General features: G+C 44.6%; 3 protein-coding genes across 14 annotated transcripts; all 3 read left to right on the top strand.

Moving 5' to 3' along the window:
• The first annotated feature begins 158 nt into the window (after positions 1-158).
• Positions 159-9,363, top strand: LOC139602904 (serpin B6-like). 4 transcript variants are annotated; one of them, XM_071453153.1, is made up of 8 exons: positions 159-406; positions 2,593-2,683; positions 3,082-3,259; positions 4,137-4,274; positions 4,886-5,003; positions 5,240-5,382; positions 6,968-7,135; positions 8,088-9,363. In XM_071453153.1, exons 3-8 carry the CDS (start codon positions 3,092-3,094, stop codon positions 8,490-8,492), a joined length of 1,140 nt encoding a protein of 379 aa, XP_071309254.1. In that variant the 5' UTR covers positions 159-406; positions 2,593-2,683; positions 3,082-3,091; the 3' UTR covers positions 8,493-9,363. The 4 variants fall into 4 exon arrangements, with proteins under 4 accessions (XP_071309254.1, XP_071309244.1, XP_071309236.1 ...); XM_071453143.1 differs by having other exon boundaries at positions 2,590-2,683; XM_071453135.1 differs by having other exon boundaries at positions 160-406; positions 2,593-2,702.
• A 164-nt stretch (positions 9,364-9,527) lies between these two features.
• On the top strand, positions 9,528-16,318 carry LOC139602855 (serpin B6-like). Of its 6 annotated transcripts, none has more exons than XM_071453059.1 (8): positions 9,528-9,699; positions 10,365-10,474; positions 10,856-11,033; positions 11,901-12,038; positions 12,650-12,767; positions 13,004-13,146; positions 14,198-14,365; positions 15,041-16,318. In XM_071453059.1, exons 3-8 carry the CDS (start codon positions 10,866-10,868, stop codon positions 15,446-15,448), a joined length of 1,143 nt encoding a protein of 380 aa, XP_071309160.1. In that variant the 5' UTR covers positions 9,528-9,699; positions 10,365-10,474; positions 10,856-10,865; the 3' UTR covers positions 15,449-16,318. The 6 variants fall into 6 exon arrangements, with proteins under 6 accessions (XP_071309160.1, XP_071309174.1, XP_071309152.1 ...); XM_071453073.1 differs by having other exon boundaries at positions 9,529-9,699; positions 10,365-10,455; XM_071453067.1 differs by lacking the exon at positions 9,528-9,699 and adding an exon at positions 10,004-10,027.
• A 129-nt stretch (positions 16,319-16,447) lies between these two features.
• Positions 16,448-23,272, top strand: LOC139602884 (serpin B6-like). Of its 4 annotated transcripts, none has more exons than XM_071453107.1 (8): positions 16,448-16,654; positions 17,320-17,410; positions 17,811-17,988; positions 18,857-18,994; positions 19,603-19,720; positions 19,957-20,099; positions 21,151-21,318; positions 21,994-23,272. In XM_071453107.1, exons 3-8 carry the CDS (start codon positions 17,821-17,823, stop codon positions 22,399-22,401), a joined length of 1,143 nt encoding a protein of 380 aa, XP_071309208.1. In that variant the 5' UTR covers positions 16,448-16,654; positions 17,320-17,410; positions 17,811-17,820; the 3' UTR covers positions 22,402-23,272. The 4 variants fall into 4 exon arrangements, with proteins under 4 accessions (XP_071309208.1, XP_071309190.1, XP_071309215.1 ...); XM_071453089.1 differs by having other exon boundaries at positions 17,320-17,429; XM_071453114.1 differs by lacking the exon at positions 16,448-16,654 and adding an exon at positions 16,676-16,982.
• The last annotated feature ends 30 nt before the right edge of the window (positions 23,273-23,302 follow it).

Below are 23,302 nucleotides of genomic sequence, written 5' to 3'. Positions count from 1 at the left end.
CCTCCCTCAAACCCTCAGGAATGCGAGGAAGGGTTAAGCCCGTACGGTGTCTGGCTACAGCAACAGCTCGATTTGGCTCAAAGCAATCCTAGCTAGAAATAAGGAATTAATAGCGCCTCACGGACCGGGGGTGCTTTCTGTCAGCTCTACCACGAGAGGGAGGCAGAGGTGGACAAACACGGGCCGTGGCCGGCGGAGCTCAAACGGGAGGGGAGAAGCGGCTGCCGGGACTCCCTGAGGCAGGGGGGGCCGCCATTTTACCGGGAGGGGCTGCGGCGCCTCCCGTTCCCGGCGGCCAAGGGTGAAGCGCCCCAGCCTCTGGCTAGATCCCGGGAGGGGCCGGGCTCCTATCCTTTCCCTCTGCTCGGCTGCGCTTCCGGGAACAGGGAAGGCGGCGGCCGGCGGGGTGAGTGCGGCGGCCGCGTTGCTGCTGCGTTGTCTTGAAGGTTTTCTACGGGGAAGCCTGTGCCTGTGTTTTTTAGGGTTTTCTTGTTTGGCGGGTTTTTTAGGAAGTAGAGCTGAATGGCGTTGCTTTTATTGCGTTTTCTGTTTTGTTTCTTTTTCTTCCCTCTTTCGTGACATTCCCTAAACGCAGCTGCTTCTTGCCAGCTGGAGCCGCGGCGGTGCGGCTGGAGCTCTTCGTGTGGGAGCGCCGGGAGCACTGCGGGGTTGAGGCGTCTCCCGCGGGTCAAGCCCGGGGCGGGGGCGGAAGAGGAACTCTTCGCTCCAGGGAGGGCCAAACCTTTGGCGTTTTGTGCCTCAGCTTGCTGGAACAGTGTCAGGTTCCTCCCTGCCCTTCCCCGCCCATGCAGAGGCGCAGGGGTCAGGAGCCCGACAGCAGCGGGACCGTGTCATTCCCTGTGTCCCAGGGAGAGCTGCGATGCCAAGGCCCATCACTAGGAGCTGTCCGCGCTCTTGCCCTGCAAGTGTTTTAACTTCGCTCCCAACTCTCCAAATCCTAAATGAAGCTTTTTCCCGTAAGGAAGCCTGCTTTGGTTCAGTGCATGGGAAAAAAGGGTGTCTGTGCCACAGACAGGGCTTTGTCCGTGGAGATGGACATGGCCTGGTGCTCACTGCCCCGAGTTCCCTCTGGAGTTGAAAGAGTCAGCTTGAGACTCCTCTGATGTAGCTGACTCACCGTGGGGAAGTGTCCTTGTTTGCCGGACACTGATGTCGTAGTTTTTGTGGGAAGCGTCTCTTGGGTTGCGAACTGAAGGAGAGCTGCAGCCTGCTGTGGTTTCCCCATGGTGAGGCCCTGCAGTGGTTGTCTACTAATTGATTTACATATAGCCTTTCAGTCCATAAAGACTGTCCTGAAGCATAGATGTTGACTGCTGAGAATATACACTTGAAATTCAGTGGTAGGAACACAAAACCTCTGCAGAAGTGTCTCATTGCTGACCTGCAGAGCATGGGGAGAGCAGAGTAAGGAATGAGTTGCTGTCAGCAAACCCTTTGACCACTGAGGGCTTTGCAGCAGTTTACAATTGACTGACAAATATGTACTTGTATCATGACATTTTTTGTTCCTTAAAGTGTGGTCATTGTGTATTGTCTCTGAAACTGTGGATTCCAAATTGTGCATTGTGTCTGATGAGAAGGGTGTCTGTAGTTATGTTGCTACTCCTGAGCTGCAGAGGAGGCATAGTTGACTGTGCAGATGTAACTCCTAGCCTTGTGTCATAGCTGTTGAATATTTTTATTATACTTATGAATATTAATTATTATTTAAATGCCCCTGAATTTCAGGCAAGCAAATAGTGTCAGTTGCATCCTTTTGTCTGTAAATTCTTGCCTGTTGTGGAAGTCCTACAGACACTTTCTAGAAAACAGAAATTTCAATGTAAATTTCTGCCTGTTGGTGTCACTATTCCTGTGTTCTTTGACCCGGAGGTTAAAAAAACCGTATTGCTAGCAATCTGCAGATACTGGGATAGTAGGAAAATTCTGGTCTACATTGTAACCAATGTGAATGCTATGTGTCTTTTCTTTATTCTGTGCAGTGCATAAATTACTCATTCAGACACAAGTGGAGGATTGTTTCCATCCAAGCATGCTTGTTTTTTGGTTGTACTCTTTTCAAGTTACGGGAGAAGAGAAATAGGATTAAATTGCTACTGTTTATAGTAAAGCTGCTAGCAAGGAATTTTCTTGGTTTGAAAAGCATGCATGTGGAAACTTGCTCTTTTCAACTCTCTAAGATAATGAATCAGTAGTATGAATTAGGTGGTGGTTTTGTATTTGGTAGCAACATGTCAACACTAGGCCCTGCCTAATGAGAAAAAGAAAAGAGATAGTAAAACCTATCAGCATTTATCTTATGATGATTTATGATACTTATCTGTGGTTAACTCAGTGTTCTAGTACCTATTGCTCATTTAATAGGTGTGGTGTTTAATCTCAGATTCACTGCCTATAGCAGATGAATACAGCGTATGACAGTTTATGATTGTGTGCGTTGCCATGTTGCAGGCAATAAAATGGAACTAAAATGAACTTTGATTTTTTTTTTCTTTGTAATACAGCAGGAAATTGCAGTTACCTGTCATGCTGGTGATGTAAATTTTTTTCTTTCCTTCTTTTATCTAGCAGGCCAAGTCATTCTGCTGACTTCTCCAAGTCTGGCTGGCAGGTTTAAAACCCAGTGTACCCACGTAGAGGCAAGCTGCAGCTACCACTGAAGGTCTGTAGAATTAGAGAAGGTAAGAGTTGGTAATTCTGCTGTTCTGATGTCTAACTTTGCCTCTGGTAGTCTAATAAATGGAAATTATTTTCTATGTGAAGTCAAGAGAAACTTCTTTCAGGAAGTCCTGACCAAAAAGCTGTTGTGCCTGATCACCTCAAAAGAAGTCACACTGTGTAGGTATGGGATTGAAATTTGAAGTAGCCTCTAAATTAGTAAAATAACTCAAAGGTGTAGTATGGGATCTCAGGTGCTTGTGGCACCAAATCAGTTTTCAGTGAGCTGATAATTTTCCAGCCTTTGCTGCCTAGTTTATGCTGGGAAGTGTAGAAGGTAGAAATAACTGTTTTGTATTCAAATAAATTTGAATAGTTCTCGTTCTGTGTTTTATGTCCCAGGCTTGGAAGCATGGAAAGCCTCTGTGCAGCAAACAGCACTTTTGCTGTGGACCTGTTAAGAAAGCTGTGTGAGATGAAAAGTGGGCAGAATGTGTTCTTTTCACCATTTAGTATTTCTTCTGCTTTGTCTATGGTTTTACTGGGTGCAAGAGGTAGCACTGAAGCCCAAATAAGCAAGGTAGGTGAAAATAAACTTGGTGGACTGCATTTGATGGGATCATATGAGGAAGAGATGTGTCATCCAGTCTGTGACATGCACTTGTCTAAACTGTGATTGTCACTGTGGCGTGAGAGAGCAGAGCTCTTCCTCTGGTGTTTGTATAACGACAATCAATTTTCATTTATTTTGAAAGGGGACATTCTTTCATTATGAAATAAGAGTTTCCTGGTTTTGTGTGGTGATTTTGTGGTTTTTTTGAGACACATCATCCTTAATATGTAATTGAGAGGTATGTGTTTTCCTTTTTCTTTTTTTTTTTAATTTAGCTTGATCAATTTCCAGCTCCATAAAATATTTTGCTCTGCTTCTTCGCTTGGGCTTAATATCAGACAACATATGTTTTCAAAACATAGCCAAACACATAAAAATAAAATCCACAGTGACTGAATGTCAAACTGTAAGCATGGTTTACACTTTTTTGATTTAAACTTGCTTAGGTAGCAGATAGTACTTGTCATGTGTTTTACATATGAGCTGAAAAAGTTAAGTGCAGAATCAGTCCTGGTTCTGTTATTGGGCTCCTTTGCAAAGTGAGAGATGAGTAAAAACCTGTATTTTTAAAAAATATTTACTGTTAAGAAAAGTTTCTCAAAAACTTTTGTTGCCATTGTTGGAAATACTCAAAATGCATCTGGACACAGTCCTGGACTATGGGCAGTAGATGTTCCTGCTTGGGCAGGGCTTTGGAGCAGATTGTCCCCACAGGTCCCTTCCAGATTGAGCCATTCTGTGATCCTGTAGCGCTTGCCTTGAGGGAAGGAAAATCAGGACTGCTGACTCTGCTGCTCCCCAATTTATGAGTTGTACCAGCACTGCAGATGTTGTCTTTGTGCAGGTGCTTTCTCTGAAGAATGCCCAGGATGCTCACAATGGGTATCAGTCCCTTCTCTCTGAAATTAATGATCCAAACACCAAATACATCCTGAGAACTGCGAACCGGCTCTATGGAGAAAAGACCTTTGAGTTTCTTGCAGTGAGTAGCCATTAAATTTGTGATGATTCTTAGGACAATGCACTTGCTGCCTCTTTCCTCTGGAGGTCAAGGCAGCCTTTGGGGTTTGATTTCCAATCTTTCTGTGCTGAGAGTCAGGAGTGCAATGGATTCTGCCAGAGCCTGGTGTCTGAACTTGGTGGAGAATCCCCTTTAAATAACATGGGATCTGAATATGGCAAAGCAGGGTAAAGTCCATCAGTGTCTACACTTGAGGGTTCTGTGATCCATTCATTTATTTGGCTGTGGGACAAATGGTTGGTGTGTCCCTTAGCAGAAGTCTCTTAAAGTAATTTATAAAACTAAATGTCATGTCCATAAAGCACAAAATAAAAACAAGAATTCCCCCCCTCCCCGGCCACCATCCTTGTCTATGAAGTGCAGAAGTTTGGAGTACTGTGCATAAGCCATAACAATATTGATTCTTTGTTGAAAGACGCGGAATAAATCCTAGTAGGAACATGTCACCCTAATGGCTCTGTATGAAGCTGGGGAAGGAAAGCTGCCAGATTTCCTTCGGGGATGCAAGAATCACCTGTGTCTGAAGGAGAGTGAATCTCTTGCTGAAAATCTGTTGTGAATGTTGCTGTTAGTCATTTATAGAGTCCAGTCAGAAATCCTACCATGCTGGCCTGGAACAGATGGACTTCCTGGATGCTTGGGAGGATTCCAGGAAACAAATCAATGGCTGGGTGGAGGAAAGAACTGAAGGTGAGTGCTTTTCCAAGGGCCCAGTTGTGTTTAATGGGAGCCATTGTCTGGGTAAACACCTAGTTCAGGATAGAGGATTGTGAATTCAAACAACTCAAATGCTGAGCTGTTGCTGTGTCTGGTACATGATTCTCTTCTCTATTGTTTATTAACCACAGACCAGATACTATCTTGGATAGTAATTAGATCCATGTCAACCTCTTAATTAATGTGTGTTTTTTCTTTGTGCCTTAAAGGTAAAATTCAGAACCTGTTGGCAGAGGGGATTCTGGATTCCCTGACCAGGCTTGTGTTGGTGAATGCCATCTATTTCAAAGGCAACTGGGAAGAGCAGTTCAACAAACAGAGTACCAGAGAAAGGCCATTCCAAATTAATAAGGTATGATGTGCTAAAATGCTGACAATACCCTGTTAATCTGAAGTAGCCTGAAATGACCACCTTTGAGAAGAAATTAAATCTTTCAGTCAGGGTTGCCTTGGTGGGATGTATGAGATTCGTTCTGTCCCCTCCCTTTCATATGAATACCATCTTTGCTGACTTTCTCTGAACTTTCACATCATTAATAGAACCTTTCATGTAGCACAAAGACAGGTGTGAAAGTTTGTGAATTTAAGTCTTCTTCAGTCAGAACTTCCCTGCAACTTTTCTGCCCCTGAGCCAATCCAAAATAAATGGAAAACAAATTTCCTCTGAAGACCTGTGTTCTCTGCAGCCTTGTTTTTAGAAGTAGATCAGTGCTCCTGAGGAGGACTTGGCCTCTGGCATGGGCAGGCTGTGGCTGCCCCTTAGGATTCTTTGCAGCCATGGGTTGGCCTCCAGGAGCCATGAACAAGACCTGGTAATGTGCCTTCCTTAAGTCACCTGCTTGAAGCAACCATTGAGGAAAATTGAAGATCTCATGCCTGCCTGGAAACTGTCCCTCCCTGCAATGCTGAAATAAATCCAGGAAGGCTTTTAAGTGCTACTAGCACTTTTAGATAAGGGAGTGTTACTCTTCAGCCCATACTCTGTACAAGAGCTTCAGAGACAGGTTTGGTTCCTGACACCTTGTCCTCCGTGAACATTTGGAAATGCAAGGTGTAAGCTGAAACATTATGCTAGTTATTTTACATGCTGTTCAGTAACAAAGAGTTACTTTGACATCCCAGGAACATTTCCAACATCTTATGAAATTATTTCTCTGACTCTTGTACTTCTTATGAGTCACTGGATGATTTTCTATTGCGTTGTGGCTTTCCTTTTGCTTGTCAATCCTTTTTATGTGTCACTGCTGTTGCAAAATAATTTTTGCCATATTCTCTCTGGGCATTATTCCAATGGGCATTAGTTTAATTACAAAAAGCTGCTTATTTGAAAATCTCATGAAGGGAAGAGAGAAAGCAGTGAAACTGAGAAGAAGGAAAATAATGATGTAAACAATAGTAGCTGATGCTCCATGTGGAAATAGAATAAGATAGCAGAAAATGAAAATGAGAATAGAATCTCTCCCATTATTACTATCCTCATGACTTTTAAGAATTCATAATAATACTCTTTCTTGGTAGTTTTAATGTATACATTTTAAAATATTTTAAGTCTTTGTTATAGCCACACAGAACCACATGGACTAACAATACATACACTGAAATAACTTATTCATTTATTGCAAAGAACAATGCCCCTTGCATTGAGCTTATTACTAGCTCACTTTAGTGCTTGGCACTAGTTCTTAAATTAACAAAAGAGTGAGAACATGAATTTACCTTAAATGAATATTCCCAAACATTTTTACGTTAATAATTAAAAAGGAAATCTCAGGATTTTTAGTTATTAACAAAGGACGGTGTGGTGTCTGTGCTCTGTGGTGTGTAATCAGTTCCCTTTGGTCAAATCCTAAAATGCCCTGAGTAACTTGCTGCCAACTTTGTAGTGTGAGACCAGAAGAGAAGCTCAGCACTAACTGTTGGCATCTCTTGATTTCTAGAACGAGACCAGACCTGTGCAGATGATGTTCAAGGAGGCAAATTTTAACATGACCTACATTGGGGACTTCCAGACCAAAATCCTGGAGCTGCCCTATGTGGGTAATGAACTGAGCATGATCATCCTGCTCCCTGATGCAATCCAGGATGGCTCCACAGGCTTGGAGAGAGTAAGTAGTTGAGCTGAGTGCAAAGACAGCCTGAATCGTTCCAGGGATGAAAGTCTGATATTGCACAGAGACCTGCAGTTGAGTTCCAGAGCAATTGTGTCTCTGGTGCTCAAGGCCAGCAGAAATGTCCCTCTCCTCCCTGTCCCCAAAGGGACAGCCCCTGCTATGTCAGTGCTGCTCAGGCCATGTGCTGCTCCCTTAGGCAGAGGCTCTGGAAGCAGAGCTGGCCCTGCTCAGGGGCAGAGGTCAGCTGTGGTTGTGGGGAAGGCACAGTATGGTGATGATGGAATGTGGAGAGGGGATTTTGGGTGGGCTCTTTGGAAGTGCTGGGGCTTGTCCTACAGGACAATTGTTGTGTTGTGTGCTGAGCAGCTGGGAGGTGGTGTGTGGCTCACTGGCTGGAAAGAGGCTCAGAGGAAAGGGCAGGATCTCTTTTGTGGGGAGGGTAGGATACCAGTTTGGGCTCTTTGGAACTCAGGACCACGAGTTTATGAATAAAGTTCTCTAAGACTGACTGTAAAGGGCCTTTGTGAACACACGGTTTTCATAATGCTGCTGACTGACCTGTAGGATGTACCTTTGGTAAAGTGATAGAAGAACTGGGTTTAGATTATTTGGGTCCTTGTTAACTGTTCTGTGCCTTTCTGTCCCATAAGAAAAAATTAAAAAAAAAAAATCCATGGACAATTTAACATGTTCTGTAGAAGCTAACATTACATGGAGGAGATTGATCCCTATTATAGCTATCAGAAAAAAAAGTAGGTAATGATCTTGGCAGGGGCAGTATGCTCTAGTGAGAGGTAAAACTTGCAGTTTTGGCTTGAGAAACACTGACCAGGTAAAAAAAGGTGCATCTTATACAATATAAACAAATCACATAATCAGTTCATTTGCAAGTATAACTCTGATTCAATTCTCATTGTAATTAAGTAAATCTGAAATTTTTCTTCAGCTGGAAAGAGAACTTACATATGAGAAGCTAATAGATTGGATCAATCCTGAAATGATGGACTCTACAAAAGTGAGGGTGTCTTTACCCCGATTTAAACTGGAAGAAAATTATGATCTGAAACCCCTTCTGAGCAGCATGGGAATGCCTGATGCATTTGATTTGGGGAAGGCAGACTTCTCAGGAATCTCATCTGGGAATGAGCTGGTGCTCTCTGAAGTGGTTCACAAATCCTTTGTGGAAGTCAATGAAGAAGGCACTGAAGCAGCTGCTGCCACAGCTGCAGTGATGATGATGCGTTGTGCAATGATAGTTCCGGAATTCACTGCTGATCATCCCTTTCTCTTCTTCATCCGGCACAACAAAACTTGCAGCATTTTGTTCTGTGGCAGATTTTGCTGTCCCTAAGGAGGAGATGGCTTGGCTGCATAGGTGCCTTCAGACAATAAATTCATATTTCCCTAGAACAAGGTGACTCATTCTGCACTAATTGTCTCTTTCAGCTGTGCCTGAACTTCTTCTGTAGTCTTGATCTTAGGCTTGGCAGGAATAACAGATCTGCTTAGACAAACAGAGCAGCTGCCATGTCCAACCCCTCCTGTGCCTGTGTGCAGAGGTCTCCAGGTTCTTGCTGACACAAGAACCATCCCACTTGCTCTGTGAGTGCTTCTTCTGTGCTTGACTTCACTTTTGGTGTCCAGCAGGCAGAGTCAGGCAGTGAGAGCCCGTGGGATTGTTACTTTTGCTTGTGACAAGGCTGGAGCACATTTGTAGCTGCCCTCCACTTTTACCTTCCAGTCTCCTCCATTGAGTGCCTTGATACATTGCCTGGAGCTGAAAGGAGTTTTTGGCAGCCTGTTCCAGGTATTGCAGAACATCCTACATAGATGGGGGCTTTTAGCTAACAACTGGAGCCGCACTTAGGCATGAATGGGAATGAAAGTATGCTGTTATAAGAGATGTACCTGGGAGGTATTTGTGGGGCGAGTACCTTTATTCCTCTCTCCAGGACACTTGGGTTTATTGCCTGTCCCCTGGTTCTGGTCATTTATCAAAGAATGAAATAAAAGGGCAGCTGCTGCCTATGGAATATTTGAAGGAGAAAGTTAATTTCAAATTTTTTTTTTTTTTGCTACTGTTATATGTTTATCCTATTAATATTTTCTTAAAACACCATAGTTTACCTGTATAATACCAAAGACAGAGATGTAACAGCTTTCCTTATATTGGGATGTATTTTGTGGGTCCTGTTCCTGGAATAATAAAAGAAGTATAAGCACTGCATGGTTCTATGTCTCCTTTTTCAGATCTAAATCATACCCGTATGTGTCGGGCTGTGGCAGGAGGAAGAGCCTTCTGGCAGGGCCCGGCGGCGTTGGGTGTCGCTGGCCCGGCCCGGCGGGCGCTGTCTCCTCTCCGCGGTTGTCGCCGGCCGGGCAGGGGCGCGGCCAAGCGGCCTCGGCCGCGCTGGGGCTGCGCGGGGCGGGAGGGGCCCGGGGCAGCTCCGCGCTGTCCCCGCCCGCGGGGCATCCTGCGGGAATGGGGCGGTATCGCGGTGAAAGGCGGAACTGTTTCCTCGGCTCCCGAAACCGCAGCGCTGCTCGGGCAGCGAGGGGTGCGGGCTGTGAGGGGGTTTGGGTGCGGGGCGCGCACGGGCGGTGGAAGCGAAGGGAAGCGAAGGCACCACTGGGCCGTTGCTTTAGATGTTGGCTCGGGAGGTGCCGGTGTTTTCTTTAGCACAGAGCTTGCTAAAAGACCTTTGCAGAGCTGCCGTGCCGATTGTGTGTCTGCCTGAGAGAGCTGGCATCGATATTAGGAATTTCTGTGGGAGGGCAGTGCAGGAAATCCCCAAATTCTGATGCAAACTTCTGCCCACATTTGGCTATAAAAAGAAGCAGCAAATCTGCCAGTTCTGCTTCAAGAAGTGTGGGGAGAGCTGCTGTGTGAGTGAAATGTGTGGGGGTGCGGAGTGTGTCAGTCAGAAGAGTTTTAACATGGGTTTGCCGGCTCAAATCCTTTCAATTTCCAGTTATAATGCAACGAATTTTTCTTTTATATGTAGTCGCATTAACGTGGAGCGATAAGTAAAGTTGTTGGTAATGTGCGGAGCAAATATCCTATTATAATGTGATTTATATTTGATTAGTATGGTTGGGGACTTTGTTTGGGATTTCTTATTGTGCTTTTTTTTCGATTTGTTTGTGGAGGTTTTTTTTCTTATTTTTCGGTAAAAGATTGTTTTAATGACAATGAAATTCTTGCTTGTTCTCTTGCTTTTAGGCAAAGTCCTTCTGCTGGCTTCTCCTAGCCTGGCGGGCAGGTTCAAAACCCAGCGTGCATACACAGGAGCAAGCTGCAGCTACCACTGAAGGTCTGTAGACTTAGAGAAGGTAAGAGTTGGTAATTCTGCTGTTCTAACTTTGCCTCTGGTGGTCCAATGAAGGGAAATTATTTGCTTTGTGAAGTCAAGAGGAACTTCTTACAGGAAGTCCTGCAGAAAATGCTGTTGTGCCTGATCACCTCAAAAGAAGTCACACTGTGTAGGTATGGGATTGAAATTTGAAGTAGCCTCTAAATTAGTAAAATAACTCAAAGGTGTAGTATGGGATCTCAGGTGCTTGTGGCACCAAATCAGTTTTCAGTGAGCTGATAATTTTCCAGCCTTTGCTGCCTAGTTTATGCTGGGAAGTGTAGAAGGTATACAAATAACAAATAACTGTTTTGTATTCAAATAAATTTGAATAGTTCTCGTTCTGTGTTTTATGTCCCAGGCTTGGAAGCATGGAAAGCCTCTGTGCAGCAAACAGCACTTTTGCTGTGGACCTGTTAAGAAAGCTGTGTGAGATGCAAAGCAGGCAGAATGTGTTCTTTTCACCATTTAGTATTTCTTCTGCTTTGTCTATGGTTTTGCTGGGTGCAAGAGGTAGCACTGAAGCCCAAATTCGTAAGGTAGGTCACAATAAAGTTATTGGATTGCATTTGATGGGATCATATGAGGAAGAGATGTGTCCTCAGTCTGTGACATGCACTTGTGCTAAGCTGTGATTGTCACTGTGGCGTGAGAGAGCAGAGCTCTTCCTCTGGAGTGTGTGTGTAAACAGAACCTGTTTTCTGTGGTTTTTCAGTGTGAGCTTTGTTCAGTATGAAATGAAGAATTTTCTGGATTTAGTGTGTGCAGGTTTTTGAGGGTGATCTTCCTTAATATATAATTAGAAGGTTCCTGGAATTGGTTTTTTTTTTTTTGATCAATAGGTGGCTACATAAATTATTTTCTTTTCCTTGCTTGCTTGGGCTTATTATCATATGATACATGTTCTGAAAAAGGAGCCAGGCATATAAAACTATATTAAAAATCCCTGTGCCTGTATTTCAAACTGGTAACTGCAATTTGATTTATTCCTTTTTAAAAGTGTGCTCAGGTAGCAAATATCTCTTGGCTTGTGTTTTATGTAGGATGTGACACTATTGAGTGCAGAATCAATCATTTTGGTTTGGATGTTTGCTTCCTTTCAATGTGGGAGTGAAGTATAAACTCTGATCTTTTTTTCCATGTACTTCGTGAAAATTTCTCAAAAACCTGCGTTGTTCCTGTAGTTGCAGATACTCAAAATACATGGACACAGTCTGAGCTACCAGCTCTAGGTATCCCTGCTTGGGCAGGGCTTTGGAGCAGATTGTCCCCACAGGTCCCTTCCAGATTGAGCCATTCTGTGATCCTGTAGCGCTTGCCTTGAGGGAAGGAAAATCAGGACTGCTGACTCTGCTGCTCCCCAATTTATGAGTTGTACCAGCACTGCAGATGTTGTCTTTGTGCAGGTGCTTTCTCTGAAGAATGCCCAGGATGCTCACAATGGGTATCAGTCCCTTCTCTCTGAAATTAATGATCCAAACACCAAATACATCCTGAGAACTGCGAACCGGCTCTATGGAGAAAAGACCTTTGAGTTTCTTGCAGTGAGTAGCCATTAAATTTGTGATGATTCTTAGGACAATGCACTTGCTGCCTCTTTCCTCTGGAGGTCAAGGCAGCCTTTGGGGTTTGATTTCCAATCTTTCTGTGCTGAGAGTCAGGAGTGCAATGGATTCTGCCAGAGCCTGGTGTCTGAACTTGGTGGAGAATCCCCTTTAAATAACATGGGATCTGAATATGGCAAAGCAGGGTAAAGTCCATCAGTGTCTACACTTGAGGGTTCTGTGATCCATTCATTTATTTGGCTGTGGGACAAATGGTTGGTGTGTCCCTTAGCAGAAGTCTCTTAAAGTAATTTATAAAACTAAATGTCATGTCCATAAAGCACAAAATAAAAACAAGAATTCCCCCCCTCCCCGGCCACCATCCTTGTCTATGAAGTGCAGAAGTTTGGAGTACTGTGCATAAGCCATAACAATATTGATTCTTTGTTGAAAGACGCGGAATAAATCCTAGTAGGAACATGTCACCCTAATGGCTCTGTATGAAGCTGGGGAAGGAAAGCTGCCAGATTTCCTTCGGGGATGCAAGAATCACCTGTGTCTGAATGAGAGTGAATCTCTTGCTGAAAATCTGTTGTGAATGTCACTGTTAGTCATTTATAGAGTCCAGTCAGAAATCCTACCATGCTGGCCTGGAACAGATGGACTTCCTGGATGCTTGGGAGGATTCCAGGAAACAAATCAATGGCTGGGTGGAGGAAAGAACTGAAGGTGAGTGCTTTTCCAAGGGCCCAGTTGTGTTTAATGGGAGCCATTGTCTGGGTAAACACCTAGTTCAGGATAGAGGATTGTGAATTCAAACAACTCAAATGCTGAGCTGTTGCTGTGTCTGGTACATGATTCTCTTCTCTATTGTTTATTAACCACAGACCAGATACTATCTTGGATAGTAATTAGATCCATGTCAACCTCTTAATTAATGTGTGTTTTTTCTTTGTGCCTTAAAGGTAAAATTCAGAACCTGTTGGCAGAGGGGATTCTGGATTCCCTGACCAGGCTTGTGTTGGTGAATGCCATCTATTTCAAAGGCAACTGGGAAGAGCAGTTCAACAAACAGAGTACCAGAGAAAGGCCATTCCAAATTAATAAGGTATGATGTGCTAAAATGCTGACAATAGACAGTTAGGTGGATGTTGTCTGAAATGACCACCTTTAGGAAGAAATTAGATCTTTCAATCAGGGTTCCCTTGGATAGGCTGTGTGAGATTCCTTATTCCCCCTCCCTTTCATTTGAAGTCTCTCTTTGCTGACTTTCTCTGAACTTTCACATCATTACTAGAACTTCTGATATAGCACAAAGACAGGTGTGAAAGTTTGTGAATTTAAGTCTTCTTCAGTCAGAGCTTCCTTGCTGCATTCCTGCCCCTGAGCCAATCCATATGAAATGGAAAGCAAATGTCCTCTGAAGACCTGCTCTGCAGTCTCGTTTTTAGAACTGCTCCTGAGGAGGACTTGGCCTCTGGCATGGGCAGGCTGTGGCTGCGCCTCAGGATTCTTTGCAGCCCTGGGCTGGCCTCCAGGAGCCATGAACAAGACCTGGTAATGTGCCTTCCTTAAGTCACCTGCTTGAAGCAACCATTGAGGAAAATTGAAGATCTCATGCCTGCCTGGAAACTGTCCCTCCCTGCAGTGGTGAAATAAATCCAGGAGTATTTGAAAGTGCTGATATAACTTCTAAATAAGGGAATGTTGCTGCTTACCCCAAGACTACCTCCAACAGCATTTCAGAGACTGCTGGAATGACTAGGCTCCTGCCACCTTGGTCACTCCCTATTGGAATGTGTTGAAAAAGCTGGCAGGAGTATCCAAAGACACTGTTGCAGTTTCTATTCCCTACAGCTGTGCAAGCTTACAACCAGGTTTCAAGTTGCAACACCGCAAGATACAGGGCAGATGAATAATCTCAGCTTTTGAGTTGTGGTGGAATATTGTGCATTGCTGCTGCTCCTGGCCAGGTTTTACCTCATGCTTTCCAAAAGGCAGTGGTAGGGCTGCAGTGAATAGGACTGCTGTAGATCAGTGGTGTGTGATCAGTTCGCTTTGTCAAATCCTAAAATGCCCTGAGTAACTTGCTGCCAACTTTGTAGTGCGAGACCAGCAGAGAAGCTCAGCACTAACTGTTGGCATCTCTTGATTTCTAGAACGAGACCAGACCTGTGCAGATGATGTTCAGGGAGGCAAATTTTAACATGACCTACATTGGGGACTTCCAGACCAAAATCCTGGAGCTGCCCTATGTGGGTAATGAACTGAGCATGATCATCCTGCTCCCTGATGCAATCCAGGATGGCTCCACAGGCTTGGAGAGAGTAAGTAGTTGAGCTGAGTGCAAAGACAGCCTGAATCGTTCCAGGGATGAAAGTCTGATATTGCACAGAGACCTGCAGTTGAGTTCCAGAGCAATTGTGTCTCTGGTGCTCAAGGCCAGCAGAAATGTCCCTCTCCTCCCTGTCCCCAAAGGGACAGCCCCTGCTATGTCAGTGCTGCTCAGGCCATGTGCTGCTCCCTTAGGCAGAGGCTCTGGAAGCAGAGCTGGCCCTGCTCAGGGGCAGAGGTCAGCTGTGGTTGTGGGGAAGGCACAGTATGGTGATGATGGAATGTGGAGAGGGGATTTTGGGTGGGCTCTTTGGAAGTGCTGGGGCTTGTCCTGTAGGTGTTGTGTGCTGAGCAGCTGGGAGGTGGTGTGTGGCTCACTGGCTGGAAAGAGGCTCAGAGGAAAGGGCAGGATCTCTTTTGTGGGGAGGGTAGGATACCAGTTTGGGCTCTTTGGCAATCTCGTCCAGGAATTTATTACCAAGGCTTCTTGAGTTATTTATTCCCCAATTAAAAATGAAAAGAAAACCCACAGTCTTCATCCATAACAAAGGGAAAAACCCCATGCATATTATGTGCTATGTGAATAAGCAAACAGAAATCAGTACTTTGGCTATGTAATATGATCTCAATTCTCATTGTAATTAAGTAAATTTTGGATTTTTCTTCAGCTGGAAAGAGAACTTACATATGAGAAGCTGATGGGTTGGATCAATCCTGAAATGATGGACTCTACAGAGGTGATGGTGTATTTACCCAGATTTAAACTGGAAGAAGATTATGATCTGAAACCTATTTTAAAAAGCATGGGAATGCCTGATGCATTTGAGTCAGGGAAGGCTGACTTTTCAGGAATCTCACCTAGTAATGAGCTGGTGCTCTCTGAAGTGGTTCACAAATCCTTTGTGGAAGTCAATGAAGAAGGCACTGAAGCAGCTGCTGCCACAGCAATGGTAATATGTGCGTGTTCCGCTGTTATGTCCACTGCAGAATTCATTGCTGATCATCCCTTTCTCTTCTTCATCCGGCACAACAAAACTTGCAGCATTTTGTTCTGTGGCAGATTTTGCTGTCCCTAAGGAGGAGATGGCTTGGCTGCATAGGTGCATTCAGGCAATAAATTCATATTTCCCTAGAACAAGGTGACTCATTCTGCACTAATTGTCTCTTTCAGCTGTGCCTGAACTTCTTCTGTAGTCTTGATCTTAGGCTTGGCAGGAATAACAGATCTGCTTAGACAAACAGAGCAGCTGCCATGTCCAACCCCTCCTGTGCCTGTGTGCAGAGGTCTCCAGGTTCTTGCTGACACAAGAACCATCCCACTTGCTCTGTGAGTGCTTCTTCTGTGCTTGACTTCACTTTTGGTGTCCAGCAGGCAGAGTCAGGCAGTGAGAGCCCGTGGGATTGTTACTTTTGCTTGTGACAAGGCTGGAGCACATTTGTAGCTGCCCTCCACTTTTACCTTCCAGTCTCCTCCATTGAGTGCCTTGATACATTGCCTGGAGCTGAAAGGAGTTTTTGGCAGCCTGTTCCAGGTATTGCAGAACATCCTACATAGATGGGGGCTTTTAGCTAACAACTGGAGCCGCACTTAGGCATGAATGGGAATGAAAGTATGCTGTTATAAGAGATGTACCTGGGAGGTATTTGTGGGGCGAGTACCTTTATTCCTCTCTCCAGGACACTTGGGTTTATTGCCTGTCCCCTGGTTCTGGTCATTTATCAAAGAATGAAATAAAAGGGCAGCTGCTGCCTATGGAATATTTGAAGGAGAAAGTTAATTTCAAATTTTTTTTTTTTTTGCTACTGTTATATGTTTATCCTATTAATATTTTCTTAAACACCATAGTTTACCTGTATAATACCAAAGACAGAGATGTAACAGCTTTCCTTATATTGGGATGTATTTTGTGGGTCCTGTTCCTGGAATAATAAAAGAAGTATAAGCACTGCATGGTTCTATGTCTCCTTTTTCAGATCTAAATCATACCCGTATGTGTCGGGCTGTGGCAGGAGGAAGAGCCTTCTGGCAGGGCCCGGCGGCGTTGGGTGTCGCTGGCCCGGCCCGGCGGGCGCTGTCTCCTCTCCGCGGTTGTCGCCGGCCGGGCAGGGGCGCGGCCAAGCGGCCTCGGCCGCGCTGGGGCTGCGCGGGGCGGGAGGGGCCCGGGGCAGCTCCGCGCTGTCCCCGCCCGCGGGGCATCCTGCGGGAATGGGGCGGTATCGCGGTGAAAGGCGGAACTGTTTCCTCGGCTCCCGAAACCGCAGCGCTGCTCGGGCAGCGAGGGGTGCGGGCTGTGAGGGGGTTTGGGTGCGGGGCGCGCACGGGCGGTGGAAGCGAAGGGAAGCGAAGGCACCACTGGGCCGTTGCTTTAGATGTTGGCTCGGGAGGTGCCGGTGTTTTCTTTAGCACAGAGCTTGCTAAAAGACCTTTGCAGAGCTGCCGTGCCGATTGTGTGTCTGCCTGAGAGAGCTGGCATCGATATTAGGAATTTCTGTGGGAGGGCAGTGCAGGAAATCCCCAAATTCTGATGCAAACTTCTGCCCACATTTGGCTATAAAAGGAAGCAGCAAATCTGCCAGTTCTGCTTCAAGAAGTGTGGGGAGAGCTGCTGTGTGAGTGAAATGTGTGGGGGTGCGGAGTGTGTCAGTCAGAAGAGTTTTAACATGGGTTTGCCGGCTCAAATCCTTTCAATTTCCAGTTATAATGCAACGAATTTTTCTTTTATATGTAGTCGCATTAACGTGGAGCGATAAGTAAAGTTGTTGGTAATGTGCGGAGCAAATATCCTATTATAATGTGATTTATATTTGATTAGTATGGTTGGGGACTTTGTTTGGGATTTCTTATTGTGCTTTTTTTTCGATTTGTTTGTGGAGGTTTTTTTTCTTATTTTTCGGTAAAAGATTGTTTTAATGACAATGAAATTCTTGCTTGTTCTCTTGCTTTTAGGCAAAGTCCTTCTGCTGGCTTCTCCTAGCCTGGCGGGCAGGTTCAAAACCCAGCGTGCATACACAGGAGCAAGCTGCAGCTACCACTGAAGGTCTGTAGACTTAGAGAAGGTAAGAGTTGGTAATTCTGCTGTTCTAACTTTGCCTCTGGTGGTCCAATGAAGGGAAATTATTTGCTTTGTGAAGTCAAGAGGAACTTCTTACAGGAAGTCCTGCAGAAAATGCTGTTGTGCCTGATCACCTCAAAAGAAGTCACACTGTGTAGGTATGGGATTGAAATTTGAAGTAGCCTCTAAATTAGTAAAATAACTCAAAGGTGTAGTATGGGATCTCAGGTGCTTGTGGCACCAAATCAGTTTTCAGTGAGCTGATAATTTTCCAGCCTTTGCTGCCTAGTTTATGCTGGGAAGTGTAGAAGGTATACAAACAACAAATAACTGTTTTGTATTCAAATAAATTTGAATAGTTCTCGTTCTGTGTTTTATGTCCCAGGCTTGGAAGCATGGAAAGCCTCTGTGCAGCAAACAGCACTTTTGCTGTGGACCTGTTAAGAAAGCTGTGTGAGATGCAAAGCAGGCAGAATGTGTTCTTTTCACCATTTAGTATTTCTTCTGCTTTGTCTATGGTTTTGCTGGGTGCAAGAGGTAGCACTGAAGCCCAAATTCGTAAGGTAGGTCACAATAAAGTTATTGGATTGCATTTGATGGGATCATATGAGGAAGAGATGTGTCCTCAGTCTGTGACATGCACTTGTGCTAAGCTGTGATTGTCACTGTGGCGTGAGAGAGCAGAGCTCTTCCTCTGGAGTGTGTGTGTAAACAGAACCTGTTTTCTGTGGTTTTTCAGTGTGAGCTTTGTTCAGTATGAAATGAAGAATTTTCTGGATTTAGTGTGTGCAGGTTTTTGAGGGTGATCTTCCTTAATATATAATTAGAAGGTTCCTGGAATTGGTTTTTTTTTTTTTTGATCAATAGGTGGCTACATAAATTATTTTCTTTTCCTTGCTTGCTTGGGCTTATTATCATATGATACATGTTCTGAAAAAGGAGCCAGGCATATAAAACTATATTAAAAATCCCTGTGCCTGTATTTCAAACTGGTAACTGCAATTTGATTTATTCCTTTTTAAAAGTGTGCTCAGGTAGCAAATATCTCTTGGCTTGTGTTTTATGTAGGATGTGACACTATTGAGTGCAGAATCAATCATTTTGGTTTGGATGTTTGCTTCCTTTCAATGTGGGAGTGAAGTATAAACTCTGATCTTTTTTTCCATGTACTTCGTGAAAATTTCTCAAAAACCTGCGTTGTTCCTGTAGTTGCAGATACTCAAAATACATGGACACAGTCTGAGCTACCAGCTCTAGGTATCCCTGCTTGGGCAGGGCTTTGGAGCAGATTGTCCCCACAGGTCCCTTCCAGATTGAGCCATTCTGTGATCCTGTAGCGCTTGCCTTGAGGGAAGGAAAATCAGGACTGCTGACTCTGCTGCTCCCCAATTTATGAGTTGTACCAGCACTGCAGATGTTGTCTTTGTGCAGGTGCTTTCTCTGAAGAATGCCCAGGATGCTCACAATGGGTATCAGTCCCTTCTCTCTGAAATTAATGATCCAAACACCAAATACATCCTGAGAACTGCGAACCGGCTCTATGGAGAAAAGACCTTTGAGTTTCTTGCAGTGAGTAGCCATTAAATTTGTGATGATTCTTAGGACAATGCACTTGCTGCCTCTTTCCTCTGGAGGTCAAGGCAGCCTTTGGGGTTTGATTTCCAATCTTTCTGTGCTGAGAGTCAGGAGTGCAATGGATTCTGCCAGAGCCTGGTGTCTGAACTTGGTGGAGAATCCCCTTTAAATAACATGGGATCTGAATATGGCAAAGCAGGGTAAAGTCCAGTGTCTACACTTGAGGGTTCTGTGATCCATTCATTTATTTGACTGTGGGACAAATGGTTGGTGTATCTCTTAGCAGAAGTCTCTTAAAGTAATTTATAAAACTAAATGTCATGTCCATAAAGCACAAAATAAAAACAAGAATTCCCCCCCTCCCCGGCCACCATCCTTGTCTATGAAGTGCAGAAGTTTGGAGTACTGTGCATAAGCCATAACAATATTGATTCTTTGTTGAAAGACGCGGAATAAATCCTAGTAGGAACATGTCACCCTAATGGCTCTGTATGAAGCTGGGGAAGGAAAGCTGCCAGATTTCCTTCGGGGATGCAAGAATCACCTGTGTCTGAAGGAGAGTGAATCTCTTGCTGAAAATCTGTTGTGAATGTCACTGTTAGTCATTTATAGAGTCCAGTCAGAAATCCTACCATGCTGGCCTGGAACAGATGGACTTCCTGGATGCTTGGGAGGATTCCAGGAAACAAATCAATGGCTGGGTGGAGGAAAGAACTGAAGGTGAGTGCTTTTCCAAGGGCCCAGTTGTGTTTAATGGGAGCCATTGTCTGGGTAAACACCTAGTTCAGGATAGAGGATTGTGAATTCAAACAACTCAAATGCTGAGCTGTTGCTGTGTCTGGTACATGATTCTCTTCTCTATTGTTTATTAACCACAGACCAGATACTATCTTGGATAGTAATTAGATCCATGTCAACCTCTTAATTAATGTGTGTTTTTTCTTTGTGCCTTAAAGGTAAAATTCAGAACCTGTTGGCAGAGGGGATTCTGGATTCCCTGACCAGGCTTGTGTTGGTGAATGCCATCTATTTCAAAGGCAACTGGGAAGAGCAGTTCAACAAACAGAGTACCAGAGAAAGGCCATTCCAAATTAATAAGGTATGATGTGCTAAAATGCTGACAATAGACAGTTAGGTGGATGTTGTCTGAAATGACCACCTTTAGGAAGAAATTAGATCTTTCAATCAGGGTTCCCTTGGATAGGCTGTGTGAGATTCCTTATTCCCCCTCCCTTTCATTTGAAGTCTCTCTTTGCTGACTTTCTCTGAACTTTCACATCATTACTAGAACTTCTGATATAGCACAAAGACAGGTGTGAAAGTTTGTGAATTTAAGTCTTCTTCAGTCAGAGCTTCCTTGCTGCATTCCTGCCCCTGAGCCAATCCATATGAAATGGAAAGCAAATGTCCTCTGAAGACCTGCTCTGCAGTCTCGTTTTTAGAACTGCTCCTGAGGAGGACTTGGCCTCTGGCATGGGCAGGCTGTGGCTGCGCCTCAGGATTCTTTGCAGCCCTGGGCTGGCCTCCAGGAGCCATGAACAAGACCTGGTAATGTGCCTTCCTTAAGTCACCTGCTTGAAGCAACCATTGAGGAAAATTGAAGATCTCATGCCTGCCTGGAAACTGTCCCTCCCTGCAGTGGTGAAATAAATCCAGGAGTATTTGAAAGTGCTGATATAACTTCTAAATAAGGGAATGTTGCTGCTTACCCCAAGACTACCTCCAACAGCATTTCAGAGACTGCTGGAATGACTAGGCTCCTGCCACCTTGGTCACTCCCTATTGGAATGTGTTGAAAAAGCTGGCAGGAGTATCCAAAGACACTGTTGCAGTTTCTATTCCCTACAGCTGTGCAAGCTTACAACCAGGTTTCAAGTTGCAACACCGCAAGATACAGGGCAGATGAATAATCTCAGCTTTTGAGTTGTGGTGGAATATTGTGCATTGCTGCTGCTCCTGGCCAGGTTTTACCTCATGCTTTCCAAAAGGCAGTGGTAGGGCTGCAGTGAATAGGACTGCTGTAGATCAGTGGTGTGTGATCAGTTCGCTTTGTCAAATCCTAAAATGCCCTGAGTAACTTGCTGCCAACTTTGTAGTGCGAGACCAGCAGAGAAGCTCAGCACTAACTGTTGGCATCTCTTGATTTCTAGAACGAGACCAGACCTGTGCAGATGATGTTCAGGGAGGCAAATTTTAACATGACCTACATTGGGGACTTCCAGACCAAAATCCTGGAGCTGCCCTATGTGGGTAATGAACTGAGCATGATCATCCTGCTCCCTGATGCAATCCAGGATGGCTCCACAGGCTTGGAGAGAGTAAGTAGTTGAGCTGAGTGCAAAGACAGCCTGAATCGTTCCAGGGATGAAAGTCTGATATTGCACAGAGACCTGCAGTTGAGTTCCAGAGCAATTGTGTCTCTGGTGCTCAAGGCCAGCAGAAATGTCCCTCTCCTCCCTGTCCCCAAAGGGACAGCCCCTGCTATGTCAGTGCTGCTCAGGCCATGTGCTGCTCCCTTAGGCAGAGGCTCTGGAAGCAGAGCTGGCCCTGCTCAGGGGCAGAGGTCAGCTGTGGTTGTGGGGAAGGCACAGTATGGTGATGATGGAATGTGGAGAGGGGATTTTGGGTGGGCTCTTTGGAAGTGCTGGGGCTTGTCCTGTAGGTGTTGTGTGCTGAGCAGCTGGGAGGTGGTGTGTGGCTCACTGGCTGGAAAGAGGCTCAGAGGAAAGGGCAGGATCTCTTTTGTGGGGAGGGTAGGATACCAGTTTGGGCTCTTTGGCAATCTCGTCCAGGAATTTATTACCAAGGCTTCTTGAGTTATTTATTCCCCAATTAAAAATGAAAAGAAAACCCACAGTCTTCATCCATAACAAAGGGAAAAACCCCATGCATATTATGTGCTATGTGAATAAGCAAACAGAAATCAGTACTTTGGCTATGTAATATGATCTCAATTCTCATTGTAATTAAGTAAATTTTGGATTTTTCTTCAGCTGGAAAGAGAACTTACATATGAGAAGCTGATGGGTTGGATCAATCCTGAAATGATGGACTCTACAGAGGTGATGGTGTATTTACCCAGATTTAAACTGGAAGAAGATTATGATCTGAAACCTATTTTAAAAAGCATGGGAATGCCTGATGCATTTGAGTCAGGGAAGGCTGACTTTTCAGGAATCTCACCTAGTAATGAGCTGGTGCTCTCTGAAGTGGTTCACAAATCCTTTGTGGAAGTCAATGAAGAAGGCACTGAAGCAGCTGCTGCCACAGCAATGGTAATATGTGCGTGTTCCGCTGTTATGTCCACTGCAGAATTCATTGCTGATCATCCCTTTCTCTTCTTCATCCGGCACAACAAAACTTGCAGCATTTTGTTCTGTGGCCGATTTTGCTGTCCCTAAGGAGGAGATGGCTTGGCTGCATAGGTGCATTCAGGCAATAAATTCATATTTCCCTAGAACAAGGTGACTCATTCTGCACTAATTGTCTCTTTCAGCTGTGCCTGAACTTCTTCTGTAGTCTTGATCTTAGGCTTGGCAGGAATAACAGATCTGCTTAGACAAACAGAGCAGCTGCCATGTCCAACCCCTCCTGTGCCTGTGTGCAGAGGTCTCCAGGTTCTTGCTGACACAAGAACCATCCCACTTGCTCTGTGAGTGCTTCTTCTGTGCTTGACTTCACTTTTGGTGTCCAGCAGGCAGAGTCAGGCAGTGAGAGCCCGTGGGATTGTTACTTTTGCTTGTGACAAGGCTGGAGCACATTTGTAGCTGCCCTCCACTTTTACCTTCCAGTCTCCTCCATTGAGTGCCTTGATACATTGCCTGGAGCTGAAAGGAGTTTTTGGCAGCCTGTTCCAGGTATTGCAGAACATCCTACATAGATGGGGGCTTTTAGCTAACAACTGGAGCCGCACTTAGGCATGAATGGGAATGAAAGTATGCTGTTATAAGAGATGTACCTGGGAGGTATTTGTGGGGCGAGTACCTTTATTCCTCTCTCCAGGACACTTGGGTTTATTGCCTGTCCCCTGGTTCTGGTCATTTATCAAAGAATGAAATAAAAGGGCAGCTGCTGCCTATGGAATATTTGAAGGAGAAAGTTAATTTCAAATTTTTTTTTTTTTTGCTACTGTTATATGTTTATCCTATTAATATTTTCTTAAAACACCATAGTTTACCTGTATAATACCAAAGACAGAGATGTAACAGCTTTCCTTATATTGGGATGTATTTTGTGGGTCCTGTTCCTGGAATAATAAAAGAAGTATAAGCACTGCATGGTTCTATGTCTCCTTTTTCAGAT

This window comes from Agelaius tricolor, unplaced genomic scaffold (assembly GCF_023055355.1).
Source record: "Agelaius tricolor isolate 1412-34295 unplaced genomic scaffold, bAgeTri1.0.p SCAF_2, whole genome shotgun sequence".
In the NCBI taxonomy this organism is placed as follows: domain Eukaryota; kingdom Metazoa; phylum Chordata; class Aves; order Passeriformes; family Icteridae; genus Agelaius; species Agelaius tricolor.
Note: the sequence above shows the minus strand (reverse complement) of the source record. Positions and strands in the feature narration are given on the sequence as shown.